The 18,810-nt window shown below is 39.9% G+C and overlaps 1 protein-coding gene across 1 annotated transcript; it reads left to right on the top strand.

Moving 5' to 3' along the window:
- Positions 1 to 10,148: 10,148 nt before the first annotated feature.
- Positions 10,149 to 18,512, top strand: LOC139653975 (meiosis-specific with OB domain-containing protein-like). The gene is made up of 13 exons (XM_071530992.1): positions 10,149 to 10,205; positions 10,457 to 10,514; positions 10,788 to 10,919; positions 11,353 to 11,425; positions 11,628 to 11,823; positions 14,030 to 14,130; positions 14,369 to 14,421; positions 14,614 to 14,709; positions 15,050 to 15,142; positions 16,093 to 16,237; positions 16,941 to 17,127; positions 18,207 to 18,293; positions 18,381 to 18,512. Exons 1-13 carry the CDS (start codon positions 10,149 to 10,151, stop codon positions 18,483 to 18,485), a joined length of 1,383 nt encoding a protein of 460 aa, XP_071387093.1. The 3' UTR covers positions 18,486 to 18,512.
- Positions 18,513 to 18,810: the final 298 nt, after the last annotated feature.

Here is an 18,810-nt window from a genome sequence, read left to right as displayed (position 1 = left end):
AGGTGGTCTCGTGGGGTTGAGACCCCCATGAGAGCTGAAATGTCAGGGTGAGGATCCCTAGAAGTGTCAAAGACAACGACGCAAAAAAAAAACCCCAAGGAGTCTGTGCATCAGGATCAGAGCCATTATTAAGGAATTAAGGAAACAGAATGTGAAGTGAATTGGAATGACAGTAAATTGAATTCCATGAAATTCCACCTCTAAGAGAGTTTGTCTTGACTTTCTAAACATTTTAGAAATCAAACATTATGAATCAAATAAAAAACAGATAAAAAACAAATCAAATACATTCAATCATCATCAAATACCACCTGAATGGTTCCATAAACATTTTAGGATATTCAGTATTGATGTGATGCATATCCTGGTTTGACAAATACAATGTCTCTTCTTTATTCATTTGATAATCATCAGTGAGATCCGTATTTTGTTTTCTCTCTCTCTCTTTGTTGCTCAGCGCTCATTGCTGTGATGTTTCTGCTCTGTACTTCCTAGAGATCACCTGTCAATCAAACAGTGTGGGTGGGACTGTGACGTCTTTTCACTGGGATTTTCTGTTGATGAAGTTTGAGTTTCTGGCTGAATCACTACCGTGTTATATCAATCGGTGATAGAGGGTAGCAAAACGTAGATTTATTTAAGTACTTTAAGTCACTAACTCGATCAATCAGTCAGTCAGCGAGTCAATCAGGCATCAAAGGCTGTTTTTTGTGTCCTTTTTCCCCAACAAATAACTATATACTCTTTCTAGTCTCTAGTTAAACACATCTGTAGCATCTTTCTGTCTTCCCGTCTCCCTCGGCTGCGTCTTCACCGTTTAATCTCCAGAGACTCCCTGTGCTCCCATTCACTCGCTCATTTAGCTGAGCACAAAATTCTCTGCTTCCATTTTAATCAGGATTCAGCCGAACATCTTTTGTCAAACTGCTGTTGACGTTCCCACTCCCTCTGGCAGGGCTTGGCTCGGCGATGCCTGCAGACTCATTCTCTCTCTGTGTGTTCTCCTCCTCCACCACAGCATCGAACCCCAAGAGCCCCGACTGGTTATTACTGGGAAGCCTGGCTCTTCCCAGTCACATTCCCCCTTCTCTCTCTGTCATTCCTCCCAGTCTCTGCTGGTCTGGAATGGCTGCCGAGGCCACGCTAATGCACTGCAGTACATGATGGCCTGGCTGGGATGGGGCCATAATTCGTTCCATTCCTTTTTATTAAACCCGTAGCCACACTGTTATTAGTGCTTGGTGAAGAGGGTTGCTCTGTAACAGCGTGATGTCTTCCATATGTGATGTTACTGCCATCCCAGAGAGAGAGAGAGAGAGCGGGGAGAGACAGATGAGACGGAGCCTGTTCCTCTAATAGCAGAGTTTGGTTTGAATAAGGCCTAAGTGACGTTGAGTAGGATATGGTCTCATAGCGGCATGGAAGAAGAGTCTAATGCATCAGTGCAGGACTTCAAGAACAGAACATTTCTCATTCTCATCACGACCATATCTGCAGCGGCAGCAATTGTAGAAGCCCTCTTTTAATGCATTTATTCTGTGTCTATTCTGAAGTAGTACTGGATACAATTTGTACTCCCATACTATACAGTTGAACCAAAATAGTCTACACTGCCAGTCAAGTTTGGACAAGCCACATTTTTCTTTATTTTTACTATTTTTCACATTTTAGAATAATAGTAAAGACATCAAAACTATGAAATAACACAAGTGGACTTATGCAGTGACCAAAAAAAGTGTTACACAAATCAAAACTATGAATGCTTTGTATGTTTTGAATATAAAAAAAGATGCAATCATTTCAAGTTTTGTTTTTGCTCTGCTATAAAATTGGAAAATGTCACTTACACCCCCTTTTGTTCTTTAACCCTCATGTTGTCCCTGTACTGTGTGTGTGTGTGTATGTAAACTACTAGTCAAGTTTGGACACACATTTCTCTTTATTTTAGAATAATAGTAAAGACATGAAACATGAAATAACACAAATGGAATTATGCAGTGACCAAAAAAGTGTTAAACAAATCAAATCGATCTTATATTTTAGATTCTTTAAAGTAGCCGCCCTTTGCCTTGATGGAAAGACAAAGGCTTTGGAAAGAAATTCATACATAGGATCAACTTCACTATTTATATTTGTCTAACAAACTAATTTGAAGCATTTAAGCAGAAGCCTTTAGATCAAAATGAAAGAGAATGAAAAATATATAACATTCAATCAGGTGTTTCCAAACTTTTGACTGGTAGTGTATTTTAACCCAAAACTATAGTGTCTCTCAAACAACACCACGTCGTTCCTTGTAGGATCTGGTGGCTTCAAAGATAGCAAATCTTTTTTTTCCAACCAGCTACTCTTGGAGATGGAGTGCAAGTGCAGCAGCAGTTCTTCAAGCTTGCAGTAAAAAAAGTAGGACTTTGACAGTGACATCTGTACCTGTATGTGCTTCCTCTCCTTCCCTTTGGTAGAAATCATGTTCTATTCTGAACGCTTGTTATATCCCCATGGTATTTCAGCACACTGGCAACCTTTTGATGGGTCACCGGAGCCTCGAGCGGATAATCTCAAAAATACAAATCAGCTTCATACAGGCTGTGATGTCTCCTGTAGATTAATGGGCTCTCTGACTGGTGTGATACATCAACCTGAGCTACAGAGAAAACCTAATGACTCTCCTCCACAACCTGTGAGGAGTGGCGTATATCGTATGCAGCCCTGACAGTAGAGAAGTCTTGCAAATGGGCAGAAATAACCGGGGAGTCTCTGTTCATGTCTGAGACACACGACGCTGCAGAAGTCAGAATATTAATGGATTCAGTTCTCTCAGCCTCTTATTTACAGCCTCAGTATTTTTAACTTCTGAGTGAATTGATCATTGCTGTGACAGTGCATCAGCGAACGCGTGAGCTAATCAAGGGGTTTGTTCCTGAATATTGCATTTTGAAAAAAATAAATGTTGGAAGTCTTGATTCACTATTTCAAAAATAAAGATAATGACAAGGGAGAGAAAACCAGAGATGCTCCACACAATAAACATAAAAAAAGGGGAGATGCACACAAACACAGAACTGTAATTCATGTTTTTTGTGTTACATTTTTAATACGAACGAGTCAGACTCACTTCTGACCGTAACACCAGTAAATTAGTGCAAAAATGTGTGTCTGTTTATCCCAGTTCAGTTTCAGTTTGTTATAAAAAACTACAGATGATTCATCAAAGCTGGTACTCGTTTGAGCGCAAAAGTCTTATGACAGTTAATAAGTCCAATAATACACCATAATGAGTTTTATTTTCAAACCATGAGTACGCATTTAACAAGACTTGATGCCATTGTTTTACAAATGGTACATATTTCATTTTATAATTAAACTCTTCTCATTTTACATGCCTTTATAAATAATAGAAAAGCAGCATAGGTCTATATGGTTTTATGTTGAGGCCACACAGTCGATACTTTGTCGTGCACTGAAAGTCAATCCCGCATTCACATACACATACCATATAAAATCAGCACATAAACAAAGCATCACTGAAATAATTTAACAATCAGCTCATGAATGACATTATTGTTATATAGCGTGAAACTGCGTGCCGCTTCGTTCCCTTCTTTCGAGGCGATGCTCCAGAATATAATGAATTCATTGTTCGGTGGAACACATGCAGAGGAGAAATGAAAGCTTCTGTTTCATATATCACTCAGCAATAATTGAACAAATGTGTTTCCCCTCTTATTTGGAGGGGGGTTGAAAAAAGCTTCAAAGGCTTCTTTTTTAATTTGGAGGGGAAAAAAAAGAAATTTGGGGTCAAATTCAGAGCAAGATATTTCTGTCAGGGCTTGTCAGAGGGGAACAACCTAAACATTCGACGTTGCGAAGACATTTCTGATAGACTGGGACAGCAGGGCGGGCTTTGATGTTGCTGAAATACGGCTCTGGGTCTTTCCACAGTAAAGATGACGAATGGATGAAAATTTCTCTGGGTAACGTTAAACTGACAGTGGCTGTATATCAAGCTGGGTTTTTGTACGAGTGGATAAAAAGTTAGAACTGAGCGATGCAAGTGCTGTCTGACTGGATACTAAAAGCTGGGCACCCACAAACACACACACACACACACACACACACACACACACACACACACACACACACATTTAAAAACACACACACACACATGCACAAACGCACACCCTCGCCACAAGTCACACACCATGCACACACGCACGCACACTGAATCAAATTCAGGATGAGTAAAACAATACCCTACTGTTGTCCATACTAAAATATCTCATACCAAACAACTTGGGATATCACACTGTCATTATAAGAGACAGGCTAACATTTCAGCATTGATTGTAGGGCTGAAACTGTATGGAATTTTCCAAATTCAGATCAGAGAGTAATGTAATATGGGGAGCTGAGGGGGGCTATTGGGCTGTTAAAAATGTAAAGTAGCCTATTATCCTTGTGAATGAGCTGTATCGATTTGAATAAAATACTTTCCTTTCTTTCCAAGTCCTGCAGCTTCTTTTCTACTGCAACCATTTTATCTGTAGCCCTGTTATGTTCAGTATGAGGTTATTTATTGCTGGCATCATAAAGCCTTGAGGCCGAACCAAATGTCCCAGAAGGCTTTCAGGTGACATAACCGCACCCTGTGGCGGCCATATTGGAGGACCTCAGCTCTTGGGCAACAGTGGCTGTGAACGGCTGATGGCATTTCCTAACTTGTCAGTCTCAACAGAATTCAATAGTCATAGTTAATTCCTGTGCTGTTTTTGACTGGGAACTGATCATTTCATCACTGATTCATCTGATAGATTTTGTGTTTAGATAATACCAGCTTGTTAGCGAGCTAATCAGCTATCAGTCCTGTTGTTAACTCATCTGATTTTCATCTTACACTCATCTGAGATCTAGTCTAGCCTTAGTAGTGGCCGGTAGTCACATGTTAACACTATCAGTTGTTTTGCTAAATTAGCACACTGGATAGTTAGCTAACTAACGATGCCAAAAACGAACTGTTTGTCCACTGAGCTGCTGCTTTTCAAGCTACAACTTGAAAAGACAAGACAGTTTATTGTGCCACCTAAATTTGGAAACGAATCTACCGCATCAGATTAGTCACTTCTACTTATAACATTACTGAACTGACCTAAACCCACATTACAACATCTTCAACCATTTTCAGGTATCTCTCGTTTTCCTTTCCTGGTTGTTACATATTTAGCCATTATTTGCACACAGCTCTTTGGACCTCCATGATGGCAGCAGATGTGGTAACTATAGGAGATTTGTGACGCAACTGCAAAGCCTCTATAACTGAACATAGTCCAGCATAGGCTTAATGAATTTTGCTGCCCATCCCCCATTACATAGTACGATCTGACTTGTGTATGTGTGGTTGTGTGCACCGCAAATTTGGAGAGAGGCCATAGCAGAGCAAGCCAGACAGTAGGAAGACAGAAAACATGCCTGGCTGGGTGTGAAGGTGGTAGTACCTGTTTTGTGTAGACGCTGACATAAAATTTCCTCCATCACAAACATCACAGCATTCATTCTCCTATTCACTCGCAGTATGGCAATGGTCAAACGTGTACAACTGAAAAGAATTTTTTTAGTCTTGTTCCAGTTAGAAAGTCAGGGAGAAATGCCACTTTCAGTTTTCCCTTTAGCTTTTAATTTTAATTTGAGCTGTAATATAATGTTTCCTGCCTAATTTTAGTCTTAGATACCTGGAAAAGAGAGAAAAACAAACTCGAAAACAGTAAAAGACGCATGAAACGGCAGTCATGGCAATACCACCACAACATGCCGCCTTATTACCTCAATACTGGGCTGTATAATTGATGGGAGGGATAGGCTGACATCATGGCGTGGCGAGGTCCCTGATTTCTTTATCCGCGCTGCTTTTCAACAGCACATTATTAACATCATTTAAGGTTTCCTCCGCAGTCGTACCCCCATCTCTCTGGACATGGGGGGGGACGGAGAGACAGGGAGCATTGTTCTACCAAAAGAGCCCCAGCTGGATCCAATGGCTTCAAGCAGACCCGGCGGTGCGGCAGCTAGCGAGTCCGTCACACAGGTGGCAGGGAAATTACAGTGTACACATACTTCTAAGTTTGGACGCCTTCCACTTCTGGAAGTCAATAAAGACTGTGGCGGCTGCTGCCAACAACTGCAAAAGCTATAGTTGAATGTTGAAGTTTGGTCCATGCCAAGATATTGCTCACTGCTCACAGAGGACAATATGTTTTAATGATCTGATTCAATAAAAAAAAAAAAATTATTCTGATTGGTTCCATTAGATCCTCACAGAATATCACGTCTTCTAGGAGGTGCAGCACTGAAGCAATGAGTTTTATTTCTAACAATAGGGCCATTGTCTCTCTCTCTCTCTCTCTCTCTGTGTGTGTGTGTGTGTGTGTGTGTTTCACCAGTAACCGAGCACCTACTGTATACTCCCTCCTGAATGACAAATTACAACACTGTACATCGCTGCCTCTTTATTACATTTTTAAAAGTAAACATAAATTCTTAGACTCCCTGATTGCACCTTTAGAGGAAACCATACAGCTCTAAATCTCAGCTCTGTTTTTAACAAAGAACACACAAACACACACACACACACACACACACACACACACACACAAAACTATACAAAACAAATGTGTAGCTGTCCCATCCTGTCAGTCCTTGTGTAAAGGACTGGGCTTGGCTTTGTGCTCTCTGAACAGTCATTGGTGTCTTTACTCCCTCTTCTATTATCATGTTTTATAGAGGCTTTGTTGTTATTTGGCTTCTTCTAGTTAGCTAGCGCGCTAATTAGATGTGTTAACACAACAGTGGTGGATAAATCAGTGGTGAAAGGATCAGTTCCCAGTCAAAAACAACACAGAAATTAACCATGTCTATTGAATCTGTTGAGAGGGCGAAGTCGTACCTTTAGAAACACAATCAGCCGTTTACAGCCACTGCTACCCGAAAGCTGAGGGTGTGTTATGCCACCTGAAAGCCCTCTGTTGTGCCAGTATCACATCACCAATCATTACAATTGATTGCAGATATTTTGCCTCATTTTACATCACAATTACATGTAATTTACTCTGGATAAACTGCGCCTGGTATCACTACCACACAGTGACCATGGTAGTGTGTCATGGCCGCTCAGGAGAACATCACACAAACAACACAGACGCATATCAGCCGTGTATTTGCACACACTTGCATCACACATGTACACAAAACAACACACACACACACACACACAAATGATTGATTATCAGCTGAGGAGCGGTCAGACCCTGCAGGCCCTCCGGGGAGCCGACCCCAGGCGGAGAGGCCACCCAATCACAGCACATTCCTTCACTGACTCTGTTTGCCGCCCGAGGCCGTACACTTCCTGCTTGACTTTGAAGAAAGTCATGTCATCAGAAGTGATGAACCAGGCTGTTTTGTGACTGCCACACATACAGAAACTCAGATGGGTATTCAAATCGCTTCAAAGACACAGTGTGTAGATAGAAACAAATTAAAATACGGGATCAAATTATGATTGATGACTGATTAACTGAGGCTATGAATTCATTATGAATAAATCATTGAACCAAAAGTAAGTTTCACTTGATTTATCAGATGTTGCTTTACTGCACTGTGATTAATGGACTCACAAACTGTAGTCTGAAAAACCTAATGAAATTAGAATTTGAAATTTTTTCCATTTGAATAGCTATAGCCACCGCTGCAAATAACAAATCGATTCCTCTGCGTAGCTAAATGTTCAATCTATTTAATCAGTCCTGTTTTACATTATACAACATTATACAAACCCCATCGATATATTGATGATACATTACACATCAGGCAGTCTGATGAGAAATAATCTCACCATGCTGAGTTCCTGTTATGAGTCACACGTGTCTGCTGAGTAAAGTGCATTTAAAACGCTTCCTACCGTTTTTTATCATAAGTTAAAACACATTGAGCGTAGAATCACATCAACAGAATTATTATTGCGTGAAAATCAACATTAGTCACAGGGATGAGATCCGATCCAAACACCCAACCACCAGGATTAGTCACTGTATAACAGGAACAAGACTGTCTAAAGCTGAATGAGGGGCTCCGGTTACACCTTTTGATTCCTGCTCAGGTGTGTATGACAGTGTCACGTGTCGGCTATACAGCTTTGTGCCATCAAACTGCCTCTGAGCAGCTGGTGAGGCGAGAAGCTGTCAAATCTGTCTCAGTAGCTGTCTGGGAGCAAATCCCTGCTGTGTATGATGAGCAGGATGGATTATCAAGGCAGTATCAAAGTCTGAGGTGCAGTTTCAGTGTGTGTGTGTGTGTGTGTGTGAGTGTGTGTGTGTGTGTGTGTGCCTCCAGTCCATCAGCTGCATTGTTCAGTCCCATTTCGCTCCATGTTTGCTCAGCTGTATAGATGTTCACTGTATTGAATGTGTGTTGATTTGTAGATTTCATGCTAGGCAACATGATGTAAAGTCTAAAAAAAAAAACATTGGGTGACTAATAGACACAGGTCTGGTTTTATTACAGTCTGCTTTAAAAATAGATGCGTTCTGTTCATGCCATAGTCGATCTCAGTTACAGGTAATAAAATCTTTTGGGGAACAAATTTGGGAGAAGTTGGTGAATATTTTATATTTTAAATGAGGAATCAGAGGATGCAAAGAAGTGGAGGTTTAGCCTAGTTCACTTGTTCGAATTGCGGAAAAATGAGAATTAGGGTCACATTATAGCCTACATTTTTTTCATGGAGGATAAAAAAAATGGATGTTTTAAAGTAGAAAATAGATAGACAGACAGACAGAGAGACAGACAGATAGATAGATAGATAGATAGATAGATAGATAGATAGATAGAATAAAAACAGGAAGAAGACAAAAAAGGGAAAATATTAAATGGCTTTCCGGTGTCTAACTCATAGACACAGGAATTTATATAGCTCCACTACCACTTCCATACTTGGGGACTCTTGCTTGTAAATGACCGGGTAGAGTAAGGGGAGGCAGACTGCAGAAACACACACATATACTCATACCATGCATGAATATACACACTCATAAATGCTAGATATAGTAACAACTGGTTTTCTTTCCTTATTTTTCCATATTAGTGCTTCGCTTTTTCATAAACGGCATCTGGTAAAGAAATATAACCCAATAAAATCTAATCTGTAAAGTTATTTCTTGGACGGCTGAATAGATAAGCTTGGGTGGCTGTAGGTATATATTGCTCGCACGCGCGCTTTTGCTGCTTTCAGGTGCCTCTCGTAAATTTCTTATTCCGAGTTCCTAATAGGCGATTTTTGGTCGGAAATAATAAGAAAGTCGAACCTGTAACAACGTAGTTTTTAATAAATGCTTCGGAGCAACTTGCAATGTGCAGACTCTGCTTTTCTTTTGTGCATTGTATTCTGTCAGCATTTGGGATGTACATTTTTTTTATTGTTTTATTTTAGAAATCAAGCACAGAACTGACAGAATGGCAAAATGAGGGGGCGAAATCCGCATCAGGCGTGTGATTGATAGGCTATTTTAATTAATTAATTTGTCCAAAGTTGTTATATTTTTGCTCTGCTAGATTTAACATCTACACTTTAAACAACGAGTGAAAATGGAACATACAATCCCATGTATTTGCACAGAAAACATAGATAACCAATACCGCTTGGTTGGGTTGTTCAAGTACGCTCAATCGTTAATTCTGATGTTTCCGACAGCACCTGAAGGCAGCATTTCCGCGGCAGTCTCGCGGAACTGCTTTGCCGCGAAAAACAAAGAATAAACTGCAAGGAAAACGTCCCAGGTAAAACGGCGAAAATTACAGTATGGTATCTGACATTAGCTTGTGTTAAATATATAATTAAGCTATATTTAACTCGATAACCAGATAAAATACCATAATATAACAGGAAAGACTCACCTGAGGTCAGTTGAGGCGTGATGATGGGGGACAGTTTAGCTAGCCTGAGTTAAATCATTAATCAACGGTAACATTTTTTTATTAGATAATAACGGCTGTCCCGGTGAATTCATAATCCTAGCCAATGTTAACTGTCTGTGTTACATTTCTCCACCTCACAGAGTCTTTAACTATCAACTGGAATAACGGTCAGACTGTGAGTAAACAACATGGCTGCCCAGAGCTATGTCGCCATCTCTGAGCTGCACCCCAACTTTTCACATCCAGTGAGTTAAGATGAGTTTCATTTCATAAACCAGCGATTTCATCTCATTTTCATCTCACAACAGGCCATAAAACACAGCATCAGAGTCTGATAGCCTTGAATATTTTTTCAAACGTAGTTATGTGCTACTCTGGCAATTTAGGCCTATGGTTCGGCATTGCTTTATGCCCAGTTTATGTAATTGGTTGCTGTTTAACATTGAATCCAGATGAGTCAATACATTACCATTGCTCTTTTGTTTTGTTTTTTCAGACGGTGGCTGGTGTCATCATTGGAAAAACTGATGTCAGGAGCTTCCCTGACAGAAAAAGTTAGTTTCAATGACATCTTTCATATTACTGCACTTAAGACTACAATTCTTTTCAAATATAAAAGGCAAATTCTTGAACCCAGCATTGCAGCACCGTGTCTTGTAACGCTACCGCCCTCTGCTGGCGAGGAGCTGAACTGCAACCCTCCATCCAAGTTTCTGTCTTTCTTCTTCTTTGGCATAGTTATCTTCAGCAGACCTAGAAAACAAAGTAAAAAAAAAAGACACATTCCTGACCCAGACACAAACTAAACCCATACATCTGGATTTCAGATGTTGGTTTTGACAGATTCACCTTCGGCTTCACCATCAAGGACTCGCCAGACTACTTCATCAACGTGACAGCCTGGGGAAACGATGGGTACATCAACGGGCTCTCCGGCAGCTTCAGCATCGGAGACTACGGTGAGGAAGTCTTTCTTGAATATCCTTTAAAGTTTATGGATTTGGGAAAAATAAAAGAAGGCCTTAATTTATTCATCAGCATGCCTCAGTCCAATGGATATTTGTGTTGAAACAGCAGCACTTTAAAATGAATGATTTTACCAGGATTTCTTGAATTGGCAAGATCATGAGCAAAAAAAAATAGGCCTCTGTGGTGTCTAATTTTGATTTTGTCATGTCTTACCACCAAATGTACCAATTTTAAGTCCTTGAATTTCAACAACAAGGTCTTGAACAAGTTATCGAAAATCCCTTAAATTTGATATCCAAGCGACTGTGGGAACCCTGCTCTCTGTTTTGAAAGCACTGGTGTCTTGTTTTGTTAAACTGGCATTTGGTGATGTATTTTTTGACTTGTATTATACACACCATCTTCACTTACTGTCTTTTTCAGTCACCATTGACAATCCTTTAGTTGTCACTAAAGACCCAGAGAAAGAGGACAGATTCTGCCCTGCAACACCAAGGTAATAAACACTTCTAATGCAGGTGTTGTAGTTTTCTGCTTTCCTGTGTGAATCGTTGCGTTCGCCCTGCATTGCTTGTAGACAGCTAGAGGGAACTGAGGAAATGTTATGTATTTGGTGATGTAATGCGGTGTAATGCCAAAGATGACAGTGTAAAGGGCTGGCTGGTTCAAAAAGGCCCGTATCCTCTCTGCTATCTCAGCTTCTTCAGGCTGCTGGTGACGGAGGCTCATTCCCAGGTGCGTCTGTGTGCTGACATGGATACCATCAACCGGCTGCTGCCTCTGATCCACCTGCCAGTGAAGGACTCCAGGGATTTCTACTCTCTGGGAGACATCGTGGCCAACGGGCAGAGCCTGGACGGCAACGTGATAAACATACTGGCTGCAGTCAGATCGGTACGGCGAGATCTGGGTTGTGTCAGATTCTTTCAGTATTAAAGGAAAAATTCAATTGTTACACTGTTAGATAGCATCAATCTGGGATTTTCAGTGTATTCCAGGAGTTATTTTGCGATGTAGTATTGTAATTCACTTTTCTGGTGAACCCACTTTCCCTCAACCTGCCTCGTCTACTTCTGCTTCAGTTAGTGATTTCCTACATCTCCCAGAATGACTTTCAACAACACTGTATACGTCTTGGTGGAGAGATTGATAGCAATAGTGATAGCGCAGTAAGTTTTTCCTGTTAAGAAAAAGTGGACAGAGAACAATGCTGTGGTTTGCCATGCACGGCCATCAAAGAGTATGTTGTATTTTACACACTACAGTAGGGCTGCAACTAACGATTATTTTCATTGTCGATTAATCTGTATTTTCTTGATTAATCGATTAGTTGTTTGGTCTATAAAATGGTGAAAAATGTCGATCAGTGTTTCCCAAAGCCCAAGATGACGTCCTCAAATGTCTTGTTTTGTCCACAACTCAAAGATATTCAGTTTACTGTCATAGAGGAGTAAAGAAACCAGAAAATATTCACATTTAAGAAGCTGGAATCAGAGAATTTTGACTTATTTTTCTTAAAAAATTACTCAAACCGATTCATCGATTATCAAAATAGTTGGCGATTAATTTAATAGTTGACAACTAAACGATTAATCGATTAATTGTTGCAGCTCTACACTACAGACGACAAATCCGCAAAGATGCAATCTGTGGCTGCATTGCATTCTGGTTAATTTTCCGCTACTGTGGATGGAGAAATTGGTCTCTCTCTCCTCTTCTACGATGGATTTCTCCCTGTATGACTGTTGAACGTCTCTTGGTGCAAAATGGCGGCTCTAGAAAGAAGAAGCCCTCGCTCTTTGATTCTGAGGGACTGACACCAAAACCTGACGTTTACCGCTGATGTTTTAGATCGCTGAAACATTTTCTGCTGTCAAACTCCATTGTAGCTGCTGGAAATGTTTGGAAATGACGTCAGATTGTCGACGTTTGGCCAGTTATCCACAGGAATAAGAAAAATACACCACCGAACAACAAAATGTTTGTCTCAAAAGTTTTAGGGGTGTTTTAGGGTGGATTTTTCCTTTAAGAGCTTGTGACTCAACGATCATTGGTTTGAAACATGGGTGGGTCAGTTGGCCAAGAGTAGAGGATTGTGGTAGTAATGGACACTTCCAAGATAAGTTTTTGTTGCTGAATCAGCCAGTCAAGGTTCCCACTGGATTATCATTTTTGAGAGGTGTATTTGAGACAGGGAAAGTCAGGGCGTTTGATAAATTCTCTGGGGAAGTCAGGGAATTTCGGGGAATTTTTCAAATGGATCGCTTTACAGGAATATACCAGAATGTATTTTCCAACTTGTTTCACACACTGATTGCATTAGTTGGTGGTTTTCAGTGTTTTTTTCCTCCACATCAAGCTCAACTGTAGTGGAAACCAGACTGATCAACTTTTCTGAGCTGAAAAACAAAATTAACAAACCGGGGAGGAATAAAGTTTTTAGGTCATGGAAGCGCTTTTATGTTATAAAAGTCGTGGAAAAGTCAAGGAATCTTCCATCAGGGTCCATGGTGGGAACGCTGATAAGCATGAAGCAGGGCGTTGTTGAGCATATATGATTAACAAATCTTCCTTGTCTAAGAAAAAGTAAAAAAAAAAAAAAGGTAAAGGTTAGTTTACTTCATATTAACACATATTATTACTTCACAAATCAAATTAAATCACCTACAAGAGTATTTTGTGTCCATATTGTTTAGTGTGGTTATAATAAAATAATAATAATAATGATAATAATGATAAGCTTTATTTATATAGCACTTTTTAAACAGAGTTACAAAGTGCTTTACAGTCAAAATAAAAGAAAGAGAGAGAAAAAGTAAAATAACAACAATAAGATGGAACAATAAAAGACAAGAACAGCATAAAACTAACATAATAAAAGGCAAAAACATCATAAAAAAAGGATTACACAGTTTTATGGTCATTGGTCTTTGTTTGCCTGTAACACATTAATGCAAAGTCCTGCCATAAGGGCCTAAAGAAACGCCTCAGAGTTCAGAATGAGGCCGGATCCTGCACTTAATGTCACTACAGTTTTTAACAGGAAAAGGAAAGATATTGTGATAGGAACTTCAGATAATTGTGTTTACGTTTTTTTCAGATTGCCGAGCCGAAGCAGTTCACCACTTCAGACGGACGCAAAGGGCAGAGGCTGGAAGTGAAGCTCTTTGATGACTCTGTCACTTCCTTCTCCTTAGTCTGGTGAGTCATTGGCATTTATTAATTTGGAAAATGAATAAAGAATCATTATTTTTTTGCCTTTGTGCCATATTCCATCTTTTGGCCCCTTGGATCGCTGCCCTGTAACTTTAGGTTACCACAAATTTAGTTTGGTGACATCCAGCTTTAGGTTGACCCCCTGAACCTCTGTACCGCATGTGTGTTTGATTTTCACCATGTTCTCCCTGGAGTAACTCCCTGACCTCTCCATCACACACAGCTGGGACAGAGAGGCCATTCAGCTCGTACAAACCCTGATACCAAAGGAGACGGGTAGGTTAACAGTGGCTGCTCCTTCTCAGCCGCAAACTGAATCTTTACTTAACCTTTATTCCTTTCTGTCATGTCCCATTAAGACAGCAAACTCTTTTTCAAGAGAAATATGCAAGTGGAAATTCGAGATTAACGTTGTGTTTATATTTGGGAAATCTTACAGTCGTTTTGCCTTTTATTCTTCACTCAAAGTGCTCTTCATCGCGGATGCAAAGATTGGTTTTGACAGCTTTCGCAACTGTATGGCAGCAACGGTTAACTCCAAAACCATTATCACTGTCAACCCTGGTAAGGAAATCACAGCGACATTTACAAATGCATAGGATCTGATGTAACTCTCCCTTGTGCTATTAAGCGAGGATAAGCTGGAAAGGTGGAAAATGATCCCAGTTAAGTTTGCCTACTCTACCTGTCACTTTGGAAGTTTACTAACCTTTGTGTGTAGGTCCCTTATTTTCATTCAAAAAATTTGATTTTTAGAACGAATTCTGGCCAACCACAGCCCACACTAGTCATGGTGTACAACAGAAGAAAAAATATCAGTTTTCTTGCCCTGGAATTAACATACATTATATTCAATGAGACGTATTCTTTGTTGCTGTCAACGTCAATTATAATCTGATCTCAGACACCAAGGAAGCCAGCCTGCTGTTCAGCTATGCCAAGCAGGTTTCTGAGTCCGGGGCTCTGGATGAAGATGAGAAGCCTGAAAATGTGCCTGGTAGGAAACAGTGAAGACTACATCATATCTTTATCCCTTGCAAAATCAATGCGGAAAAAGCGTCTTTGAAATTTTCATCATTTTAACCAATTAGTTGATTGATTTGAGTATTTTAAAATGTCCTTCATCGATCATCATTGAAGCTCTTTTGTTAAGCATTGAATTAATTCCCTGTGGCAACACGTACAGTTTTGCCATTTTGTCATTTCAATGTGATTCATGAGATCTGATAATGAAGATCAGATGACATGAGGTCACATCACTGTGTGCCAACACACGGCCCGAAAATGTCTGTTCTGCATCTCCCATTGTTCTATTAATTTAAATATGTGTCCGCATTACTTTTCCCCTCTGCCTCTCCATCTCTTTATGTTACTCATATTCACATTGTGGTTTGCTTGCATCCGTAGTATGTAGATTTTTTTCCTCTTTGACTCATTCTAATACTGTAAGTTCTTATCTTGAAGTTAAAAAAAATCCCTTGTATGTCTCATCTTAACATCTTATTTTTCTTATTTCTTTTCCTAGCATTTCTTTCACACACAATCATTCCTGGGTCACAAGAATATAGTCAGTGCACTATGGCTCTGATTTGCACTCCTTACCATTTGTTTCTTGTAATGCTAATGATCTAGGAATGGAAGTTATTCTGCTGTCAGCTGAATGCCCAAAATGTAAAATGTAGATGTAGAATTTGGATAACAATACAAGCAGGATCACTTCCATGTCTGGTTTGAAGATCTGTGGGCAATGAGCAAAAACAGAATGAGTAAAATCAGATTTTTGTGCATCCAGTCCTATCACTTAATGTTTCCCGAAGTGAAAAATTTTCAGATGGCGAAAATACTGAAATGACAAGTGCTGCCCGTCTCATAGCCTGCCTCGTCTTGACTCAGAGTTTGATAAATACAAAGCTGCAGACATCAACATGTGGTGTTGTTTTTGTCCAGTGGATTCCATCAGTGATGTTTACACAGTGAGCCAGCTGAAGAAGAAGGCCCAGGAGAGTCCTGAGGCTTTCTTTGGCATCACTTACAGCTTCATCTCCAAGCTGGACCTCGATACTTCTCTCTCAAAAGTCATCAGGACCCGCTGGTAAGTTCATCAAGAGTGGATGCATTATCAAATAGTTACTATATTAACCTCTTACACCCATTACAAATGCATGTTACAAGCCAAAGCTTTGTTCAAACCCACAGAACTTTATTTTAAATTCTAGTCAAGATCCAAAGGTTTCCAAAGATTTGACCAAATATGTCATGCTGAATTACAGGGAAATGGGTATAAAATGATGCATAAGACATCTAAATTTTTTCCATTTGATGTAATGGCACAGCCATAAAAAAATGGCATCTTGGGTTTGAATATTTCACTCAGTATGAGCGTGCTGTAACTTCAGTGACGCATTGGAACAAGCAGATTCAGAATATGTATTTGTATGTGACATTGTCATACAGTAGGGGAAAAAATCTGACTTTGAAGCTACTTAAGGGGAAATTTAAAGGGAAATCAGGGTGCAAGGGGTTAAATAAAATCATTTATATCAAAACTTTCTAATCTACTCTCGATCATGATTCAAGGTTGTGCTTAAAACAACCTCAAACACTCAAACACTGGATTTCATTTTATATAACTAGGGAGGAGAAACACAATGTGAAATTGATGTGATTTAGGAGGAGAATGGGAGGTGTTGGCAAAGGAAAGTAGATCTCTAGTAGAATCTCTCCTCTTGATCACTCGTCATAACCTCCAGCTACTAAACAATCCTTCGATCAGTCTCTTTCCTCTGCTCTCCCAGCTCCAGGTGTAAGTACCAGGTGACCGAGGACCTGCAGAGCTGCACCAACTCTCTGTGTCCGGGCGGGGAGCAGGGCGTGTCGGCGAGCACGGGCTTCGACCTGCTGGTGGACTTCACCGATCACACCGGCACCCTGCAGGCCTGCTCCCTCCGAAGCCCCGTCGCCGAGAAGACGCTCGGCTGCACTGTCAGTACACCTGCCGCACACACAGACAACTCTTTAGATATAAGTAGATAGTAACTCTTAAAAAGCACCAACCCGCTGAGCACTAGACATCATTTCAACGTTGCATCTATACTTTAGCTCTCATACAGCCCAGGATCTGTTTGGGTATGTACAGCCCAGCTTTAGACCAAATAGTAATTACATTATTACATATTTAAACAATGCATAAACACCTGTAAATATAAAAATATGCACCAGAGAAGTCCATATGTACAAGATAATGCTTTAGTTCTTGTCATTTACCCCAGAAGTCTAATATGTAAAAGTCTATACTAAACTTTCACTTTTAAACCCTCTGTAGCCTAATTTTAGCCCAGATGTCTATAACCATTTGGACATCTTTTAAACAGCTAATCAACATAAAATCACTGTGTGTTATGGGTTCAGGTGTAAGGAGTGGACAAAAGGGATTATGATTATGGTTTTGAATCATCAGTTGTCTATGCAAATATTTACAGTACATATATATATATATATATATATAGACAGAGAGCAGTATAGATCCTGACTTGTGATCACAGGATGCATAGGGCAAGATCTCTCAAAAGCCCAGCTAAGAGGCCACATGTCTGTTTTGTCACTATAGCAGTAATACTTAATTCTTCTCCCACAGCTGTATTGACTATTTACCTTTAACTCTTATATGTAAAAATGTAGGAGTGTCTGCCAAGTGCCAAGTTCAGATCTGTGCAGGTTTGGAAAGTCTGGGAAATGATTGACATGAAGAAGTGAATTTGATAATATCCAGGTCTCAATGGGTTTGGGAATAACAGAGAAATCTGGGAAATTATAAAGAAAGAATTATTTGATGTTCAGTCCTGATATACATGTGACTATATGTACATAGAATAACCTTCAGGTATAAAGTGATAAGTCCAGGAATATTGCCCAGCCACTGTCAGCATACATCATATCGAATGCTGTACAATATCTTCAAATCCAGTTAAAAACAACTGTCTTGGAACAAGTATGGAATTTTAAAATGTGTGTGTGGATATGGAAAGGTTTGTTAAACAGCATTTCCATTTCATCCGTTGTAGATAGAGGAGTTTACCAGTTTGACCGAGGAGGGGCGGACTGCAATGAAGTGGAAATTTCTTTTGGAGAGATGCAAAATATATGTGAAGGTGGGTTTCTATTCTCTACTGTACAGTTTAGCTAGAAAAAAAAAAAAAACGTTCAAAATAATACAAAATGATCATAATATTTTCTAGATCCTCCCTTCTACCAAGATGAGGACTGGGATCAAGGGGGCGGTTGTGGCTTGCTCATTGGCCGACCCAGGGGAAGTGAAACAACACATGTCCGCCCTGCTGTGATCAGAAGAAAGTAGAAAGAAGTAGAGCAGAGACCGAACAGGCAAGCAGATATGTTGTGGTTATAGTTGCCCTCTTCAACTGCTGTGATGGGGAAGAATACAAGCCTGACTGCTGAGAGCGACTGAAAAGCTGTTTCTGAAACGTTATGGTTGAGATGCACTAGCACTTGTGCCCAGGGGAATAGATTAGTCTTGATTTGGGCATATTTGTGGATAGATGTTTCTACATTTTCTGCATTATTTATTTACCTTTATTTATTCAAAAAATGTGTACTGTTAACTTGTTTGATTTTTTTTATTGTCTTTAATAAACTCTAATATATATC

Source organism: Centroberyx affinis, unplaced genomic scaffold (assembly GCF_046629955.1).
Source record: "Centroberyx affinis isolate AG114_WGS23_722 - 3 ecotype Tasmania unplaced genomic scaffold, CSIRO-AGI_Caff_v1 ptg002014l_1, whole genome shotgun sequence".
In the NCBI taxonomy this organism is placed as follows: domain Eukaryota; kingdom Metazoa; phylum Chordata; class Actinopteri; order Beryciformes; family Berycidae; genus Centroberyx; species Centroberyx affinis.
The sequence above is the reverse complement of the archived record's forward strand: the minus strand, read 5'-3'. Positions and strand labels throughout refer to the sequence as shown.

What these genes read in the sequence shown, in the direction of transcription:
- LOC139653975 (XM_071530992.1), top strand. Translation starts at nt 10,149, where the DNA reads ATGGCTGCCCAGAGCTATGTCGCCATCTCTGAGCTGCACCCCAACTTT. An exon ending in CATTATCACTGTCAACCCTG is followed by an intron (nt 14,710 to 15,049) that starts GTAAGGAAATCA and finishes ATCTGATCTCAG; the next exon opens with ACACCAAGGAAGCCAGCCTG. An exon ending in GATGCAAAATATATGTGAAG is followed by an intron (nt 18,294 to 18,380) that starts GTGGGTTTCTAT and finishes AATATTTTCTAG; the next exon opens with ATCCTCCCTTCTACCAAGAT.